The following is a 22,589-nucleotide window of genomic DNA, read 5'->3' on the forward strand; positions in this document are numbered from 1 at the left end:
TTACATGTAATTATACGGAGATATTCTACATCTTTTAAGCATTTTAATTAATTCCCTATTAGTTTTTTTGTTTTCTTATGAGATGATCATCTTTAGTAAACTATTACATGTAATTATACGGAGATATTCTACATCTTTTAAGCATTTTAATTGATTCCCTATTAGTGTTTTTGGTTTTCTTATGAGATGATCATCTTTAGTAAACTATTACATGTAATTATACGGAGATATTCTACATCTTTTAAGCATTTTAATTAATTCTCTATTAGTTTTTTTGGTTTTCTTATGAGACGATCATCTTTAGTAAACTATTACATGTAATTATACGGAGATATTCTACATCTTTTAAGCATTTTAATTGATTCCCTATTAGTTTTTTTGGTTTTCTTATGAGATGATCATCTTTAGTAAACTATTACATGTAATTATACGGAGATATTCTACATCTTTTAAGCATTTTAATTAATTCCCTATTAGTTTTTTTGTTTTCTTATGAGATGATCATCTTTAGTAAACTATTACATGTAATTATACGGAGATATTCTACATCTTTTAAGCATTTTAATTGATTCCCTATTAGTTTTTTTGGTTTTCTTATGAGATGATCATCTTTAGTAAACTATTACATGTAATTATACGGAGATATTCTACATCTTTTAAGCATTTTAATTAATTCTCTATTAGTTTTTTTGGTTTTCTTATGAGACGATCATCTTTAGTAAACTATTACATGTAATTATACGGAGATATTCTACATCTTTTAAGCATTTTAATTGATTCCCTATTAGTTTTTTTGGTTTTCTTATGAGATGATCATCTTTAGTAAACTATTACATGTAATTATACGGAGATATTCTACATCTTTTAAGCATTTTAATTAATTCCCTATTAGTTTTTTTGGTTTCTTATGAGACGATCATCTTTAGTAAACTATTACATGTAATTATACGGAGATATTCTACATCTTTTAAGCATTTTAATTGATTCCCTATTAGTTTTTTTGGTTTTCTTATGAGATGATCATCTTTAGTAAACTATTACATGTAATTATACGGAGATATTCTACATCTTTTAAGCATTTTAATTGATTCCCTATTAGTTTTTTTGGTTTTCTTATGAGATGATCATCTTTAGTAAACTATTACATGTAATTATACGGAGATATTCTACATCTTTTAAGCATTTTAATTAATTCCCTATTAGTTTTTTTTTTTTCTTATGAGATGATCATCTTTAGTAAACTATTACATGTAATTATACGGAGATATTCTACATCTTTTAAGCATTTTAATTGATTCCCTATTAGTTTTTTTGGTTTTCTTATGAGATGATCATCTTTAGTAAACTATTACATGTAATTATACGGAGATATTCTACATCTTTTAAGCATTTTAATTAATTCCCTATTAGTTTTTTTGTTTTCTTATGAGATGATCATCTTTAGTAAACTATTACATGTAATTATACGGAGATATTCTACATCTTTTAAGCATTTTAATTAATTCCCTATTAGTTTTTTTGGTTTTCTTATGAGATGATCATCTTTAGTAAACTATTACATGTAATTATACGGAGATATTCTACATCTTTTAAGCATTTTAATTAATTCCCTATTAGTTTTTTTTGTTTTCTTATGAGATGATCATCTTTAGTAAACTATTACATGTAATTATACGGAGATATTCTACATCTTTTAAGCATTTTAATTAATTCCCTATTAGTTTTTTTGTTTTCTTATGAGATGATCATCTTTAGTAAACTATTACATGTAATTATACGGAGATATTCTACATCTTTTAAGCATTTTAATTAATTCCCTATTAGTTTTTTTGTTTTCTTATGAGATGATCATCTTTAGTAAACTATTACATGTAATTATACGGAGATATTCTACATCTTTTAAGCATTTTAATTAATTCCCTATTAGTTTTTTTGGTTTTCTTATGAGACGATCATCTTTAGTAAACTATTACATGTAATTATACGGAGATATTCTACATCTTTTAAGCATTTTAATTAATTCCCTATTAGTTTTTTTGGTTTTCTTATGAGACGATCATCTTTAGTAAACTATTACATGTAATTATACGGAGATATTCTACATCTTTTAAGTATTTTAATTGATTCCCTATTAGTTTTTTTGGTTTTGTTATGAGATGATCATCTTTAGTAAACTATTACATGTAATTATACGGAGATATTCTACATCTTTTAAGCATTTTAATTGATTCCCTATTAGTTTTTTTGGTTTTCTTATGAGATGATCATCTTTAGTAAACTATTACATGTAATTATACGGAGATATTCTACATCTTTTAAGCATTTTAATTGATTCCCTATTAGTTTTTTTGGTTTCTTATGAGATGATCATCTTTAGTAAACTATTACATGTAATTATACGGAGATATTCTACATCTTTTAAGCATTTTAATTGATTCCCTATTAGTTTTTTTGGTTTCTTATGAGATGATCATCTTTAGTAAACTATTACATGTAATTATACGGAGATATTCTACATCTTTTAAGCATTTTAATTGATTCCCTATTAGTTTTTTTGGTTTCTTATGAGATGATCATCTTTAGTAAACTATTACATGTAATTATACGGAGATATTCTACATCTTTTAAGCATTTTAATTGATTCCCTATTAGTTTTTTTGGTTTCTTATGAGATGATCATCTTTAGTAAACTATTACATGTAATTATACGGAGATATTCTACATCTTTTAAGCATTTTAATTGATTCCCTATTAGTTTTTTTGGTTTCTTATGAGATGATCATCTTTAGTAAACTATTACATGTAATTATACGGAGATATTCTACATCTTTTAAGCATTTTAATTGATTCCCTATTAGTTTTTTTGGTTTCTTATGAGATGATCATCTTTAGTAAACTATTACATGTAATTATACGGAGATATTCTACATCTTTTAAGCATTTTAATTGATTCCCTATTAGTTTTTTTGGTTTCTTATGAGATGATCATCTTTAGTAAACTATTACATGTAATTATACGGAGATATTCTACATCTTTTAAGCATTTTAATTGATTCCCTATTAGTTTTTTTGGTTTCTTATGAGATGATCATCTTTAGTAAACTATTACATGTAATTATACGGAGATATTCTACATCTTTTAAGCATTTTAATTGATTCCCTATTAGTTTTTTTGGTTTCTTATGAGATGATCATCTTTAGTAAACTATTACATGTAATTATACGGAGATATTCTACATCTTTTAAGCATTTTAATTGATTCCCTATTAGTTTTTTTGGTTTCTTATGAGATGATCTTCTTTAGTAAACTATTACATGTAATTATACGGAGATATTCTACATCTTTTAAGCATTTTAATTGATTCCCTATTAGTTTTTTTGGTTTCTTATGAGATGATCATCTTTAGTAAACTATTACATGTAATTATACGGAGATATTCTACATCTTTTAAGCATTTTAATTGATTCCCTATTAGTTTTTTTGGTTTCTTATGAGATGATCATCTTTAGTAAACTATTACATGTAATTATACGGAGATATTCTACATCTTTTAAGCATTTTAATTGATTCCCTATTAGTTTTTTTGGTTTCTTATGAGATGATCATCTTTAGTAAACTATTACATGTAATTATACGGAGATATTCTACATCTTTTAAGCATTTTAATTGATTCCCTATTAGTTTTTTTGGTTTCTTATGAGATGATCATCTTTAGTAAACTATTACATGTAATTATACGGAGATATTCTACATCTTTTAAGCATTTTAATTGATTCCCTATTAGTTTTTTTGGTTTCTTATGAGATGATCATCTTTAGTAAACTATTACATGTAATTATACGGAGATATTCTACATCTTTTAAGCATTTTAATTGATTCCCTATTAGTTTTTTTGGTTTCTTATGAGATGATCATCTTTAGTAAACTATTACATGTAATTATACGGAGATATTCTACATCTTTTAAGCATTTTAATTGATTCCCTATTAGTTTTTTTGGTTTCTTATGAGATGATCATCTTTAGTAAACTATTACATGTAATTATACGGAGATATTCTACATCTTTTAAGCATTTTAATTGATTCCCTATTAGTTTTTTTGTTTTCTTATGAGATGATCATCTTTAGTAAACTATTACATGTAATTATACGGAGATATTCTACATCTTTTAAGCATTTTAATTGATTCCCTATTAGTTTTTTTGGTTTCTTATGAGATGATCATCTTTAGTAAACTATTACATGTAATTATACGGAGATATTCTACATCTTTTAAGCATTTTAATTGATTCCCTATTAGTTTTTTTGTTTTCTTATGAGATGATCATCTTTAGTAAACTATTACATGTAATTATACGGAGATATTCTACATCTTTTAAGCATTTTAATTGATTCCCTATTAGTTTTTTTGGTTTCTTATGAGATGATCATCTTTAGTAAACTATTACATGTAATTATACGGAGATATTCTACATCTTTTAAGCATTTTAGTTGATTCCCTATTAGTTTTTTTGTTTTCTTATGAGATGATCATCTTTAGTAAACTATTACATGTAATTATACGGAGATATTCTACATCTTTTAAGCATTTTAATTGATTCCCTATTAGTTTTTTTGGTTTCTTATGAGATGATCATCTTTAGTAAACTATTACATGTAATTATACGGAGATATTCTACATCTTTTAAGCATTTTAATTGATTCCCTATTAGTTTTTTTGTTTTCTTATGAGATGATCATCTTTAGTAAACTATTACATGTAATTATACGGAGATATTCTACATCTTTTAAGCATTTTAATTGATTCCCTATTAGTTTTTTTGGTTTCTTATGAGATGATCATCTTTAGTAAACTATTACATGTAATTATACGGAGATATTCTACATCTTTTAAGCATTTTAATTGATTCCCTATTAGTTTTTTTGTTTTCTTATGAGATGATCATCTTTAGTAAACTATTACATGTAATTATACGGAGATATTCTACATCTTTTAAGCATTTTAATTGATTCCCTATTAGTTTTTTTGGTTTCTTATGAGATGATCATCTTTAGTAAACTATTACATGTAATTATACGGAGATATTCTACATCTTTTAAGCATTTTAATTGATTCCCTATTAGTTTTTTTGGTTTCTTATGAGATGATCATCTTTAGTAAACTATTACATGTAATTATACGGAGATATTCTACATCTTTTAAGCATTTTAATTGATTCCCTATTAGTTTTTTTGTTTTCTTATGAGATGATCATCTTTAGTAAACTATTACATGTAATTATACGGAGATATTCTACATCTTTTAAGCATTTTAATTGATTCCCTATTAGTTTTTTTGGTTTCTTATGAGATGATCATCTTTAGTAAACTATTACATGTAATTATACGGAGATATTCTACATCTTTTAAGCATTTTAATTAATTCCCTATTAGTTTTTTTTTTTTCTTATGAGATGATCATCTTTAGTAAACTATTACATGTAATTATACGGAGATATTCTACATCTTTTAAGCATTTTAATTAATTCCCTATTAGTTTTTTTTTTTTCTTATGAGATGATCATCTTTAGTAAACTATTACATGTAATTATACGGAGATATTCTACATCTTTTAAGCATTTTAATTAATTCCCTATTAGTTTTTTTTTTTTCTTATGAGATGATCATCTTTAGTAAACTATTACATGTAATTATACGGAGATATTCTACATGCAGATATTTTACTTGCATAATATTTGCTTAAAATGTTTATAGTAAACACAAAACTATATATATATATATATATATATATATATATATATATATATATAAAACTATAAAAAGCCTCAAGCACAGGCATTGTTTGATATAAATTAGATACACTTCTTACCATCTTGTGTATCTCGATAGCAAAAAAGGCTGGCTGTAGCCTAAAACAGCAAAACATTCAATGAAGTTGGCAAATATAGTTATGAACGTAAATGGCAACAAGGGAACTGGAATTTCCAGGGCCTGGCCCGGCAGGTGTCTCAGGGATCCACAACCTGGACTCGGTTGTCATCATGCTACTGCGAGGAAATATATGACAATGACTATCGGCTGTTGGAATGTGCGGATGCTGCTTGACTTGCCGTCAGCAATTACGCGTGCAGAGCATAGATCTGCTCTTGTATCTAAGGAACTTCAACGTTATGACATGGACATAGTTGCTCTGTCTGATACCTGGTTGGCTGATGAGGGACAGTTTTCTGAGTTGGCTGGGGCCTACACCATTTTCTGGAGTGGTAGAGCAGATGGATGTAAGAGAGAATCAGACGCGGCTTTTGCAATAAAGGCATCAATTCTTTCTAGCCTGGAAGAACTTCCCTGTGGCGTGAGTGACTGGATCATGACTATGAGGTTACCTCTGGTAAATAGTCGTTATACAACTTTTTGAGTGTCTATGCACCCACTATGGATGCAACAGAAGATGAAAAGGTTGCTTTCTACCTTGCTTTGTGCAGTGTAATTAGACACATTCCCTCTGCTGACAAGATCTTCATTTTTGGAGATTTTAATGCTAGGGTGGGAAGAGATTTTGAAACCTGGGATGTGCTGGGTAAACACGGAGTGGGCAAGTGTAATAGCAATGGTCTGATGTTGTTGCAGTTTTGTTCAGAGATGGGTTTTAAAATTGGTAACACAGTGTTTCAGCAGAAGGACAAATACAAGACGACCCGGACACACCCTGGTTCCAAACAATGGCACTTGATAGACTAGTAGTTAGTCAGAAAACGTGAGATGAGGGATATCTGCGTGTCATGCGTGGTGCAGAGTGCTGACCGACCATCGGTTGTTCCATGCAAAGGTTAAGTGTGTTGTGAAGCCCAAGATGAGGGCTTTATTGCTTGCCATTGAAAAGAAATATCTTGAAGAATCTGAACTCTCACATTAAATACATTAAGGCAATTTCATGTAAAATTGGCTATCCCAAAGCGACTTAATGTTGCCCGTCTAAGGGATAATATTGTGAGGGAGAAACTAGTTAAGGAGATGGAAGAGATTGACTGTGAAAACACTTGGACTGCTTTTAAGGAATCTGTCTATGAGGTATGTGAGAGAGTATTAGGTTATTGTGAGCATAAACATCAGGATTGATTCAATGAGAATGATACTGAAATTCAGGCTCTGCTTGATTCAAAGGCCAGGGCATTACATGCTTATGAGGGTGGTTTGACGGATGGTGAGCAATACTGATTGAGGGACAAGTTTAAGGCAATCAAGTGCAAGGTGCAGAGGGGGTTACAAAACATGCAGGATGAATGGTGGAGGCAGAAATCTGAGGAAATCCAGCTTGCTTCGGATTCGAACAACACCAAGGTTTTATACAGCCTACTGCGTGAGGTTTACGGACCATCCAGATCACCTATCATTCCTTTGTGCTCGAGGGATGGTGGGGATCTTCGAGGTCCTACCAACATTCTTTATAGATGGAGGGAGCATTTCGATGACCTCCTGAACAGGCCTTCTTACGTTGATCAAGAGTTTGTTAAGTCGATTCCTAGCAATCCGGTCAAGGATATCTTGGCAGAGGTTCCTTCTCTCCAGGAGGTTGAAGCAGCTGTCCATAAGCTGAACAATGGAAAGTCTCCTGGCCTGAATCGTTTGCATGCAGAGATCTTTAAATGTTCTGGATCCAAGATCATGCAACGCTTAGCGGACTTGTTGCAGACTGCTTGGCGGGATGAGTGTGTTTCGCAGGATTGGCAGGATGCATTGATGGTGGTGCTATACAAGGGGAAGGGTACCAGAGATGAATGTGGAAATTATTGGGGCAACTCTTTGCTGTCAGTAGTCGGTAAAGTGCTCTGTAGGATCATGCTAGACAGAATGCTGGAGCACATTGTTGACAATGTTTTGCCCAAGTCGAAGTGTGGTTTCAGAAGATGTCGAGGGACAGTGGATATGATTTATACAGCCAGGCAACTACAGCATAGATAGTATAGAACAGCAAAAGGGTCTGTATCAAGTGTTCATCGATTTAACCAAGGCTTTTGATACAGTCAATAGGGACGCTTTGTGGGAGATTCTGAAAAAGCTTGGCTGTCCTGACAAGTTTGTAACTATCTTAAAGCTCTTCCATGATGATATGAAGGCTGTGATCAACGTTGGTGGAAAGCTGGCTGATCCTATCTCAGTAGAAAATGGTGTTAAGCAGGGAGACATTCCAGTACCCACACTTGCGTTATATTTCACCATGGTCTTTCGGGTGGCATTTGGGGGTTGCTCTGATGGTGTCTATATTCGTTACCGAACTACTAGGGGGTTGTTCAACATTAGGCACTTCAATGCAAGTACAAAGGTATTCACCAACACAGTTCGTGACTTGCTCTATGCGGATGACTGATCTGGTGGCTCATATGGTGGCTGATATGCAGCATCTTGTGGATGCCTGCAGCACATTGGGCCTGATTATCAATCTGAAAAAAACTGTCTTAATGTATCAGCCTGCTCCAAGCATGCCATACTATGAACCATCAGTTTATATCTGTGGGTCAAGGATAGTGGTTGTCACTAAATTTGTATACTTGGGTAGCACACTAGTGCCCTGGATGATGAGGTATCGTTATGGATCAGCAGAGCAAGTGATGCCTTCGGAAAGTTGGACAGGAGTTTGTGGAGCTGTCATGGGATCTCGCTGCCAACAAAGATTAAGGTTTATGCCGTATACGTTCTCTCTGCTCTTCTCTATGCCTATGAAACTTGGACAACACGCAGGAAGCATTTGAGACGTCTCGAGCAGTTTCACCAGATGTGCCTATGGCAAATCTTAGGTATGGGTTGGCAAATGTATGTCAGTGATGTGGAGGTGCTTAAACAGACCCAATGTCTAAGCATTGAAGCTCACATTATCAAACAGACTGAGATGGAGTGGACATGTGGTGAGGATGTTAGACAGTCGATTTCCCAAACAACTCCTTTATGGTGAGTTCGCAGAGGGAAGACATCTAGCTCAAAAGCCTAAAATGAGATTCAAAGATTGAGGTCCACCTTAAAAAAATGTGAGATAGAAAGAATTTGGGAGAGTCTTGCTTTGGATCATGGAGAGTGGAGTAGGACCTTGCAGCGAGGTGTGGGCAAGTTTGAGGCAGATTGAACCCAGTATGAGCGGCTGAAATGTGATATCCAGAAAGGGAGGGTGAAAGGAGCAGTGGATGGGCGGGGGCGCCAAATTGGTCTGAAGTGTGAGGTGCGCAGAAGATTATGTCTGAACAGAGCTGGGCTGATAAACCACCAGACTACTGATCAGCGCAGTGGGCCACAAAGCAGTCTTGGGTTGCCAGATCTAACCTGTGTCAACTGCAGGCGGGCGTACAAAACAGCAGATGGTTTGAAGTGGCATTTGATTATACATAGAAGTGACTATCAAGAACGTGCGGCTAGTGGCGCACATGTCTGCACAATGTGTGCCAAAGAATGCCAGAGTTTGGCAGAGCTTAAAAGCCACCTTCATGCGGCCCATCACTGAATGTTTTTGTGTTTCTGTAGACCTTTTTTTTGTGCTATATCAAGTAATAGCAATGTTCGAAAACAGATTTGCTGCCATCATTTTATATATATATATATATATATATATATATATATAATTTTGCCTATCAAATTCCTGTCAGTTTCTACTCTACTGACATGGAACTTCATATATAACGTATTTAAATCCATGCAAAACTTTATATTTGGGTTTTAGCTCAGGAAAATCAGTACAAAAGTAAAAAATAAGAAAAATGAAGTTTGCCAGGTGAAGGTCGAATGACAACATTACGAATATGCCTGCACAACATAGTAGCTATTGGTTCAGGTTTTAATTTTTAGTCTTGTCTTCGTAGCTCAGTCATAAACTGAAAAAGACAAATTGTAAGCTAAACATTTCGGTTTCGACGCTCAGTGGTAAAGCACAAGTCTTAAGTCATTACTATATATTGGGTTCGATATAATTGAAATACGAAATCTGCATTAATTAAAATATATTTAAGCATATTTTATGACTGGGCAATTCTGGGTGCCCTGCTAGTTCATTTATATACTTAATTCTTATTTTCAATTAATATGTAATGCATTACAATGCAGGTTACAATTTTCATTAATACAAACGAGATTATATATAGCAGTAACCTGCAGTAGTGATGTATAGCAATTAATAAGATTGAATAATTTAAAGTTTAAGGTTCCAAAATTTATAAAATTATCTGTGGATAAAATACTTGGTAAAATTCAATTCAGTTACTCTCTTCTGGAGTTCAAAGAAATCCTCAGTGTGGACGACACTAAAAATAGCGAATTAGTCATTGTTGACAGAACAAGAACATACTAACCCCATGCATCAAATAAAGAGTTTTGTTAAACTCCATGGGTTCAGAAAGATTCCAGAGTTTGATAAGATATACCCGACGGTCAACAAAAACATTGTAAAAATAAAACTCAAGTAGTCAGACTATTGGAGTTTTATTTTTGCACAAATTTCAATCTTGTGTTGGAGAAAAAAAAAAAAAAGGAGAAAAAAAAAGGAGAAAAAAAAATGGAGAAAAAAAAAAATGGAGAAAAAAAAAAATGGAGAAAAAAAAATGGAGAAAAAAAAAAATGGAGAAAAAAAAATGGAGAAAAAAAAAATGGAGAAAAAAAAAATGGAGAAAAAAAAAATGGAGAAAAAAAAATGGAGAAAAAAAAATGGAGAAAAAAAAAGTGGAGAAAAAAAAATGGAGAAAAAAAAATGGAGAAAAAAAAAAATGGAGAAAAAAAAAATGGAGAAAAAAAAATGGAGAAAAAAAAATGGAGAAAAAAAAATGGAGAAAAAAAAATGGAGAAAAAAAAAATGGAGAAAAAAAAATGGAGAAAAAAAAATGGAGAAAAAAAAATGGAGAAAGAAAAATGGAGAAAAAAAAATGGAGAAAAAAAAATGGAGAAAAAAAAATGGAGAAAAAAAAATGGAGAAAAAAAAATGGAGAAAAAAAAAATGGAGAAAAAAAAAATGGAGAAAAAAAAAATGGAGAAAAAAAAAATGGAGAAAAAAAAATGGAGAAAAAAAAAAATGGAGAAAAAAAAATGGAGAAAAAAAAATGGAGAAAAAAAAATGGAGAAAAAAAAATGGAGAAAAAAAAAATGGAGAAAAAAAAATGGAGAAAAAAAAATGGAGAAAAAATGGAAAAAAATACTACAGGTTTAATTTAAACTGATCACCTATTTCAAAATTGGTGTTAACTTTTGAAAGTTCCAAATTTCTTATTTGAAACATCCAAATATTTGTTTCACTTCAGAAAGTGTTTAATAAATAACAAAGATGATGAAAATTTTGCATAAAAAAAATTCATTGAACTTACTATATTTCCAGTATGCAATAGAGATAGTCAACAATAATGCAAGTGATAATCCGAGACAAATTTGGAAAATAAATTCTGATCTATCATCTTCTGGTTCCTTAAGTGGAGTCACATTTAGTAAACAGCTTCTGGCTGGAAAATAAGAAATCTGATCAAAATAGAACTTAAGGTGTACAAGAAAATTTTATGGTAATACCTATAATGATGCAAATTAAAAAATCACAGAAAGACAAGGTTAACTGATTACATTTAGACGGTAGCTAGTAATCATCAACACAACTGTAATCTCACAGAATATTGGAATTAAGGGGAATAATTTTAACCCAAGATTATATAGCAAAGTTAAGTCATTTTTATTAATTAAAAACATATAAAATTAAAACTATTTAAGTAGTTTAAGTAATTACCTTTGATAACATGGTCATAAATTAAACTTTCCTTTTTAGTTACAATACAGCAAACAATGTTTAAATGAGGGTAAAATTTTTTTTGCAGGTATTTAGCAGAGAAATCAAATGGAAGAGGGTAAAAAAATTCAAATAAATGTTACCAAAGGTAAGATAAGTTACTCTTCTAACTACCTGTATAAGAGTTGTGTTAACATTTTAAAGTTGTTATTTGATTAAAAAAACGAACTAGTGTCGAGTTGGAAAATTAAACTGACAACATGGCCAACCCCAAACATGTCTTCGGAGAGTCAATGTCTCAAAAATCTAATAAATATTTTAGAGACAATTTCAAATTAAAAATAAAACATTTTAACAGTACTAACCTGGAATTAAATATAATTCTTCAGTTATTGTGTTCATACATGAGCTGCAAAGTTTTTCAGCATCTTTACACACACACCTTGATCTATCTTGCCAATATTCATCATAGGGAGCAACCTAAAAGTGACAACAGATGAGGAAGCATGGCAGAAAAGAGGAATTTGAAGTTTATACAAAACACATGAAGCAATGAGGAAACAGGACAAAAATGTAACATTTGACATAGCAATATGATAGCATGAAGTGCCATCATTTTCCAACAGTTAAAACTGGAATAAAATTTATTAAGTGTAGCCAAAGGAAAATTAAATGTTTGTAGAGAGTTGTTTGAACCGAATGGATGTTAGCTGCTAGAAATCTGGATAGTGATAGATGCAGCAACATCCTGAAGTTGTTTGGATAACAACTGAGATAATAGATTTGGTTGTTCCAGAATCATTGATAGTTCTCCGGCTAGATATGCATTTTAAAAATTTATCTAATCTTGGAAAGAATGATCGAGGATGATCATATCAGAAGGAAACTTGATTACTTTCCAATTACACCAAGACTTATTTTCATAGATACTTAGACTTTTAAAAAAATCTATGTCAGACCAAGAACTCATTTTATAAGGATCCCCATTGAATTAGCTCATAAAATTTTAGAGATTAACAAGTTTGCTTTGTTGTATCTGTTGGAACATTACAAAATACACCAAACAGTTGTCTTAAAAAAAAAAAAAAAAAAAAAAATAGCTGTTACCAACACACCAGAGTTAAGAGACATGTTCCGTGATACTCGTTTACTGAAGCTAATTAAAACTTTCCTTCATTGGTGATGCTTCAGTTATTGACTAACAGAAATAAATATACATCAGAAGATAGTTATACAAGATTTCCTTAGACAACAACAATTCTTTTTTCCAATGTGAATGCATGAGTAGCCATATTTGCCTTCAAATATCTGACATACAAATACATGTACAAGCCCACATCTTACTCCATTCACATTTATCCTGTTGCTACATTGCACTGATTCAGAAAACTAAGAAATCACAATGAATTGCAGTTGGTCATCTAGTTGTGCTGTAAGAGTGACTTTATTATTAACTTAAATCAGATCAGTAATTAGTTTTAAGATGTTCTGTAGATTAACTGATAACAGATTAAAAGACTGCTTTGTGTATTTACTGAAACACAAGGAGTAACAAAAGATACAGCTTTTTAAGAAAATTTTACTCAAACACTAGGAATAGTCAAACTTATCAGAATGACCTGAAAACACCAAACTGTCTGACTTGTTAAAAATACACCAGAGAGTTAGAGACAAGTTTCACAATACTTTGCCAAAGTCAATCAAAAATCCCCTTCCTCTGGTGATACTTCTTCATTTATTGACTAGTGCATATCATAAGCTAGTCGCGAAAGATTTTCTGAGACCATGATATAGTTTGTCCCCAATAGGACTTCAGGAGTAGCCATGTTGCAAGCTGATACCTGGCACAACTTTGTGTATGCGACAAGTCAAGGATATGTCTTTGACAGTCAGTGGTTTCTTCTGATTCTGTCAAACGGAGTTATACTTCTGTTAAGTATCAGGAGGTTTACTTAACCAGGTTTTACCTTCTCTTTGAGGTGTTAGTTTATTACTAATCAACTGAAGCACCTCTACTGGGGGCTGCTCAGGTATGTTTTGTAGGCCAGAGTGCATTATTCCTAGCGTGGCAACTTTTCAAAACCACACCTGACCTTGTTTTTAACTTCCTGGAGAGGAGACAAAGTGTACATACAAACCTACTCCTAATGTTATGGGGGAAGACGGGGTCAACTTGATTTAAGTAAAAACAAAATACAGTCAATCACCTGGTTGCAATGGTGTAAGATTGCATGATCATTGATATCCTATTTGCTAACAAAAAGCCAAACTTACCGAAATTTGATACTTTCCTTTGCATATGTTCAGTTCCATAGTTGTTTCAAGTAGATCCATATTTTCCTTATTTGAGAAAAAAAATTTAAAGACAAATTTATTTACAAAACTCAAATTCTAGTAAATGGTTAACATTTACAACTGAAAATAAAATTGAATCGGTTTATTTGAAAATCCTTAAAATTGTTTTTAATTTTACCAAAAAGTTATTTAGTTTTAATGAAATTATTCAGTTATCAATATATATATATTTATATATAAGTAGATTGTAGTTTGCTTGAAGCATTGTTGAAGAAAATTATAAGGTAAAATTAAAAGCCAAGAACAATGCGAGATTTTTTTTTTTTTATAGAGTAAAATTAAATGAAAACAAAAGAAATAAATTTCTTTTTTTTGTTGTTTGTTTTTTCTTTTTCACACAAATTTTAACTCTAAACAACAGTAATTTTTTTTTTTCTGTTGTATTCATCACCAATGAAGGAAAGTTTTAATTGTTGTATAACACCATTGAATACAACAGAAAAAAAAAAAATTACTGTTGTTTAGAGTTAAAATTTGTGTGAAAAAGAAAAAACAAACAACAAAAAAAAGAAATTTATTTCTTTTGTTTTCATTTAATTTTACTCTATAAAAAAAAAAAAAATCTCGCATTGTTCTTGGCTTTTAATTTTACCTTATAATCTATATAATACTAAAAGTCTATGGATCTTGTATGTTTGCAATCAGATTTCCGGTTTTCAACATCCGGTTGCGCATGCGTAAATAGCAACGTCTTCAATCCGTTATTCCAATTCCGGAATTTTTATATCGCTTTTAATACAAACAATTTCATTTAATTTGATCAAATAGTTATTTATATATACAAATAATACATAGATTCATAGATAATTATAATATATATTATAAAATCTATTTATCTATGAATCTATTAATAATATGAAATATTACCCTATACAATTTATGGAAAGAAAACACCTCTCACTTTCCCTCTAATAGATTTCAACACTCCTACTCCCTCTGTTTTCGTTACGTACGCGAGAAATAGTTACGTGTATGTGTGAGAGAGAGAAAAAGAGAGCGATGTAAAACTGGATAGAGTTATCCCCCTTAACTAATGCAGACCTTTTTACTAGAGGGCGTTATTACAAAAAAATTTCTTTTTCTTCTTCCCATGTTTTTTAAAGTCGTCTGCTTACATTTCCAAACGGAAAGCTGAATCGGTAAATGCACACATTTCTATTACATTAAATAGTGTTTTCCTTTACACAATGGGTACTGAATGTTTGCTTAAATTAAATGAAAAAAGTTACATTTTATTTTCATTTTCTATTTAAAAAGCCATTATTAACATGTGGAGAGTGTTTTTTTTATTATTCTGTACTTTCAACTAACAATTTCATTTAAAAGATGATATATCAAAATTTGAATTTAACTATAATAAGGATTATGATACCTGTTCAGTGCATATTTACCTATAAGTATGACCAACCACTTATAATTCAGTAACTGTAATTTAAAAAAAAATAACAATTATAATAAACAGAACGACTCATAGAAATCTATCTATATTCTTTTTTCATTTTAATATACTTTCATAGAAATGCTTCTGTTATGTAAAAAAAAACTATTTTCTTTATGCCACAAGTGTCACGCTCATACATGAATTCCATAGCTAATATAACGTACTGACCCAACGGGTCACGGGTGGTCTAGTATATTTATATATATATATATATTTATATATATATATTTACACACACGTGTGAATAAATTCAACAGAAGAGTGAAAGGCAAGAAGAGCTTAATAGATCAAGAACCAAGTTGTCTCATCCTTAAGCCATATTAGAAACCATGCAGGCTAAGTGAGTAACCATCGCATAGCCATGACCATCCAAAACAATATACTCAACTGGCATTCAGTCATTTTCTCCGTTTATCCTTCACCATCTGTGATGATTGTGCCATAAGTGGCAGGGGCAGGTATGAAATGCTGGAAGCCTTCTGTCCACAACTTGGGCAGCAAATGGACCCATAATGGGGCTTGCCTATTATGCGCTGCTGCAATCCATCCCATATGGGGAGGCCTTTAGAAAAGGTAGGGTAAATCTCAGTCATGACAAATCCATTTGGCCAACTTAATGCAACTGGCAAATATCCCATTAACAGTCACAACACTAAGAAACTTTTAACTATAGGTGTGTGGAACATCCGTATCTTCCAAGATGTGGCAAACACCAAACACCCTGAATGGCTCACAGCTCTTGTCTGCAAGGAGCATGCCTGTTTCAATATCAATGTTGCAGCCTTTAGTGAGACCAGATTGCCCGAATAGGACAACGTCCCTAATGATGAACACATGTCATTGGCTTTGCTATCTGATCTCAGCTCGTACAATTACAGAACTTCACTACCACAGCCATCAGTGAGCACGATTGTACATACGGACAGACATCACCCTGATCTGTGCATGTTCGGATGTTGACCAAACTGACGAAGACCAAGCTACTTTCTACACCCAGCTTGACCACACCATCCAGGCAATGCTCACCAATGAAAAGCTCATTGTGTTAACACTAGAGTAGACAAGGACCATCGCCTGTGAGGGGGGGGAGGGTTATTGGCCATCCTGTTTGTGTGCAGAACACTAAATCATGATAATCAATACCATCTTGTGAATATTACCTTGCATCACCTGTTGGTCAGGCCACAGTTCAACACCACTGGACCACCCTCGGCTACTCAATGAAAAGACAGGTCTGATTCAATGAGAGAGATAGTACCATCTCATCAAAACTAATCAAGCACATTTGACTCTTAGAGAGCCAGCCTACAACTAACATGCTCATAAGCTGTAGTTGTCTGTCAAAAGCCCAGAATACATAGTGGCAAAGAAAAGTTGTAGAGATACAAAACTATGTTGACCAGTTTCTATGCAGCAACCTGTGGGAATTGAAATTCCCAGCCAACGGACACACAGACACAAAATGGTATTCTTAAGCTAACATCGTTATCACCCTTTAACTCTGGTGACACATGCCTGGTCACCAGAGGGCAATGCAGATGTCACTTCCTGTTTTATAGATTTCTTCACTGGACTTTCAACAAGTCAAGATGTGACGATAACATGCTCCGGTTGGCATGGCCAGCCACCCTGACCTACCCGTCAACCTCTCACCAAATACTAAATGCAAGTAGCGTTACTCTCTTCTCAATGAACTCTTAGTATCATGTATTTTTATGTAAATAAATCTAGTTTATTTGTTATCGTGTATTGGTGTGTTTCGTCTCTTCATTGTGCAACCCATGCTTTTCAGTCACTCCCATGCATTTAACACATGGAGGATCTCAATAGCATAAATGGAGCATCCTCCACAAACCAAAGAAATTTTTGGTCCGAGACATTGAAGGATATGGATGGAGTTTACAACCATCAACAAGAACATTCTAGCAAGGTGGATATCTCACCTTGAGAACTTGCTTTAAAAGCACGCTAACAATCCAGATCTTAGAATGACCCTGCCACATCCTGTCAGTCATTTGATATGTTTTTCCAATCTCCATTCAAGACTTCAAAATTTTGAAGCAGATAAAACCCAACAAAGTCCCAAGACTTGACAATGTTGCACTGGAGCTCCTCACTCATCATGGCCCTAAGCTGAGGAATCGTCCTCTGCTTCTCATATTGAAAATTTGAAGACAATTACCTTCTCCAGTGGTTTTTATGATGTAATCATAATTTCAAAAAGACCAGGCGAATTGTAACAATTACTGGAAAATATCCCTACAGAGCCTTGCAAGATCTTTGCATGCATTCTCTTTGACATCCTAGCAAAGTTAAAATGCAGCTTTAGACGTATACAGTTACGTCCGAAACTAAGGGACAAAATTTTAAAACCTAATATTTTTAAATATTAGGTTTTAAAATTTTGTCCCTTAGTTTTGGATGCTACTGTATGTATGACAATTACAAGAGAAGAGCTTGAACAATAGCAGCCCATCATGTTAATCTTTTGCAACTTAAGGACCCAAACTAATCATCTCTGGGATTTTGCTCCGAGTTCAGCTGCCACTTGATATAATCACCCTGGTGCGCACCCTCCATTCTGTCATGGAGAGGTGAGTATGTCACAAGAACTTTGACTCATTCTCCAGCTATGGTTAAAAAGTGATGTGTTCCCACTCTAATGTTTTTCTCTCCAGAAATGAGATTCCTCCAGACACATTTTCAATCAATCTTTGTTTCCACATAAAGGAGGGGATTTTTAACCTTGCTCAATTTTGCATCAGGACATTATGTGTTAAGTACAGGAACTGCCATGTGCTTATAACAATGCCACCCTTGGTCAGACTGCAGAGAACCGTCCAGACAGTGGACACAAACAGCCTATGAAGGTTTAATGATGTGAATACAGACAAAAACTCCCAAACGCTAACACCATTGTAAATGACCAGCAATGGGTCAATTATATGTAAGGAGTAGCTTAACATCTACACTTACATGCAAGAAGAGATATAGGGTAGTCTATTCCTCCTCTGATCAATTAAACTATGTATTCAACAACCATGCACTAAAATCATGATCTTCCAGGCAGTAGTTTATCCACACTTCTATACAAGTGAAACGTGGACCTTATACAGAAGTGATAAAAACTCTAGAGGCCTTCAGACAAATTCTAAAAATTTGTCCAGAAAACCACACACAATTAACACAGAAGTTAGACATCGGCCACCATTATCCACCACTACCTCTGCTGGGCAGGCTGAATAGATCCATCTAGGCTCCAAGAAAATGCTGACAAGCTTGCCAACAGATCACAAATAGCCCTAAAAGTGCACTAAATATCAGCTAAAAGGCACCCTGGCCCTTAGACATGTCCATTGATTGGAACATGTGGAGAACATGTCAAGGCATAGTGAACTTTGAGGAGAAAAATTGAGGCAAAACAAAGGAAAATAGTGTGAACAAACTTGTCCTCTGCGTACTCCTTGCGAACCCTAACTCGTGGCTCTTTGACCATAAAACAACAAAAATGTGATATTTTACTCATCCCAGGAATATGGTCAGTCATGCCTACTTAATGCTATGATACACGCTGACTTCCAAACAATTCTGACTAATACAAAAATGCATACTCAGGTGTCGGACATAAAAACTAATGGGAGCTCAATAAGATTTGACCTTGGTACTATATGAAAAATTTACTTTGGTGGGTGTGGTGAGCTTTGTAGTTAGTACTCACGGGTCAACAATTCCATAAATTTCTAAGAGTGTTGCATCAGCTTTGAGAGAAACAGACCATAATAATTCATTGTCAACATTTCAAAATGAAAAAGATTTTACATTAAAAATCATTCAAATTTTCTAAATGTTAAAATTTTTCCAAATTACAGTAGAAAGTTATGAAATTGATAAATATGCAAGATAAATTTTATAAGATGACAATTAAAAATTATGCTTTACTTACTTGAGTACAGATGATTGTAGAATCAACTTTTGTCCTGTTGCTGAAAATTTCAATTTCATATTTTTTGAAATTGCATTCAGCTGGGCCTTTATTTAGAGTAATGAGTAGATTCATCCCATCATACTTATAGGTAAAACGAACACTGTAACTGCTGCAGTCTAGGAAGCCTTGTTACAGAAAAAGAAAAAATTCACATTTTGATATTTATAGGTAAAACGAACACTGTAACTGCTGCAGTCTAGGAAGCCTTGTTACAGAAAAAGAAAAATTTCACATTTTGATATTTATAGGTAAAACGAACACTAACTGCTGCAGTCTAGGAAGCCTTGTTACAGAAAAAGAAAAAATTTCACATTTTGATATTTAGAGACAAAAAACTGATCGTTTTATCTGATACATTCCAATGTTGAGAACATTTAATTTGTATGAACATGGTCACATTTTATATGAAAAAAAAAAAAAAAAAAAGAAATTGATCAGAAAAGAAACTTGATATGGTATAATCTTAAAAACTAGTTGTATAATGAAATACAAATGGAACATCATTTGGTTAAAAAAAAATTGAATAAAAATTGTGTAATTTGAAATGATTCCTTTTCTTTTTCACTTTTATTATTGAAAAAAGAATTTAAATTTAGGCAAATGAGTGCCATATACAAGTTATAACCATAAGAGCAAATTTAGTTTTAAAATAAAAGCAGAAATTCCTTTTTACTTACTGCATTTATGCATGCTTCAGTTTTTTATAGAAACTATTTCAAAGTAATCCTAGTTTTTAGTTAAATGCATACGCATGTAAAAAATTAAAAATAATTTACTCCTTTGAATTTTAAACTTATTAAATGACTGTATATTTTTTTGGAACTGTTTAAAAGCGAGATTAGTGGTAGATGTATCGACAGAGATGTGGCAAGACTTCATGTATGAGCGAATTGTGACTTTGTAAAGATTACACTCTGGCGTGAGTAATTCTCGAACACAGTTGAGGGAACCCACTTCTGCAGCAGCCTTGGCAACATCCTCAATGTATTTGTTCCAATTCATGTTGCCAATGAATGTTAAACTGAGTCTTAGTAGCATTAACTTTTATCCAAAAACCTTACAAGAAAGACGAGATAAAAAATGTAAAGTGTCTCGCCAGAGAGAAGATATAACAAAAGTGAACCAAAAAAGCATTCCAGATGTGTCTATTCAATCAGTAAAATTAGCTGAGAAAAACAAATTTCAAACTAAATGTTTGAAACCATAGTGAATCATTGGACACTAAGGTATTTTATTGGATTATTAGTAGTTAATTAAATTGATTATGGAATACTGAAAAGAGGTCAACATGGACATTTTATTGCTTGAAACAATTTTAAAGTCATTTCTGTAGAAAAGAATGTTTTCATTATGAATGATACAAAAATTGAATTGTCACATGAAGATTTAAAAAAGGTATTTTTTCTCCATTTTGAATTAACAAAAAGGTACCCATTTTACACAATTCTATAGCAGCTAAAATACTTGTGCCAACAATTACAAAGTGTGCTATTCCAAAAATAAGATCAAGCTCACATACAGTGGCATCTCCTCTCACATGGAAAAAAACTAAAGATTTCATTGAATGACCAAGTATGGATCAATAGCAGGAAATACAAAATCGTCTGTGACTTATTGATCAATCAGAATAATTTCTTTAAGTGAAATTTCTCTTAAAAGAACTAACTCGGGGAGGGGGGGCTTTTCAGGCAGTTAGTCAAAAAGAATAAGTATGGGGGTGACAAAGTTAATGAGTGGAGAAAACAAAGAATTAACAAAAAGTCTCCAAGTTAACCTTGTCTAGGAGACAAAAGCATGAATTAACTATCAAAGTTTCCTCTAAGACAAAACTGATTACATTTAACTTGTCTTTGAGATATATATATATATATATATATATATATATATATATATATATAAATAAAACTAGAAAAAAAAAAAAAATGGCAATAAAAAATTATATAGTAATATATACATAGAATTATTCATTTGTTCTAGAAAAGGTATACATCAATTGAGGTGATGGGTTCTCATTTACCCTACACCTAGTTGTATATTGTCTTTTTCTTTCTTTATAAGCTTCAATACAATTTGGAGAGCTTTGCATTATCCTGATAAGTCTATGTCTTTCTTTAAGTCCTCCCACACTGTTAAATTAGTCAAGCAAGTAACTGCTTGACAAACAAAATGTTACTTGCAGACTACTATTGAGTAATGAAGCCCTAGGTACCGCTTGAAACAAATTTTTAATTTCCTCACCAAATATTTAATGAATTCCTTTGGAATAGTGATAATAATCTCCATGTTTTTCTCTTTTATTTCACATATTTTATATAATTTGATATAATATCGATTAAAAAAAAATCTTTTTTTACAAAATCATTCCTTAAGAGTTTTCTAACCGGGCAACTATTCTTACTACTATAACATAACATTTAATAAATGTCTGTTGGAACTATTATTGTTACTACTACTCTTTATTTCTTACGGCATCAGACTGACTGCTTACTAGAATTGTTGATGCTATTTCAAGCAGTTTATATTATCTTATCGCTTGCACATTGATTTTTACACAGAGAGAGAGAGAGAGAGAGAGAGAGAGAGAGAGAGAGAGAGTGAGCAAGAATAAGGAATGATGCCGTAGGTATAGCATAAAAAAAAAGAAGCAAATTTTAAATTTCTTCAAATATCTGATGAATTCCTTTGGAATAGTGATAATAATTATGCTGATATTATTCTGCTTTATTTGATTTTTTTTTAAATATATTTTGATATATCGATTTAAGATATACTTTACAGATTTGGATATTACAGTTTTTCCACTGTAACTATTTATACTAACCTTTCTGCCAAGCCACGCTAAGCGACTAATAATACTACCTTTACACAATAGCTGCCGGCTGCAACTATGTGTATACTAACTGATCGCTTGTTAGGACTTTTGATGTTATCTTTTCGTTTTAATCAAAGCTGCTTGTGTGCCCAGCTGTTTGTAAATAACTATTCTGTACTTCCACCTAACAATTTAATGAACAAAAAGGTATCGTAAAACTTGAAAATACTAGTCGGACAATTTAATCCTTAAAAAGGGA

The 22,589-nt window shown here is 32.2% G+C and overlaps 1 protein-coding gene across 8 annotated transcripts in view; it reads right to left on the minus strand.

The window, feature by feature from the left end:
• The window catches only part of LOC145260550 (uncharacterized), a 103,496-nt gene that overhangs the window by 7,606 nt on the left and 73,301 nt on the right, over positions 1-22,589 (minus strand). For all 8 annotated transcript variants that reach the window (XM_080118779.1, XM_080118778.1, XM_080118783.1 and 5 more), the window contains 4 exons: positions 19,477-19,643; positions 14,012-14,077; positions 12,103-12,217; positions 11,331-11,462 (listed from right to left, as the gene is read on the minus strand). In XM_080118779.1, the coding sequence (XP_079974905.1) occupies positions 11,331-11,462; positions 12,103-12,217; positions 14,012-14,077; positions 19,477-19,643 (480 nt within the window). The remainder of the gene's footprint in view (positions 1-11,330; positions 11,463-12,102; positions 12,218-14,011; positions 14,078-19,476; positions 19,644-22,589) is intronic.

This window comes from Euprymna scolopes, chromosome 36 (genome assembly GCF_053919585.1).
Source record: "Euprymna scolopes isolate OS-2025 chromosome 36, ASM5391958v1, whole genome shotgun sequence".
Lineage (NCBI taxonomy): Eukaryota > Metazoa > Mollusca > Cephalopoda > Sepiida > Sepiolidae > Euprymna > Euprymna scolopes.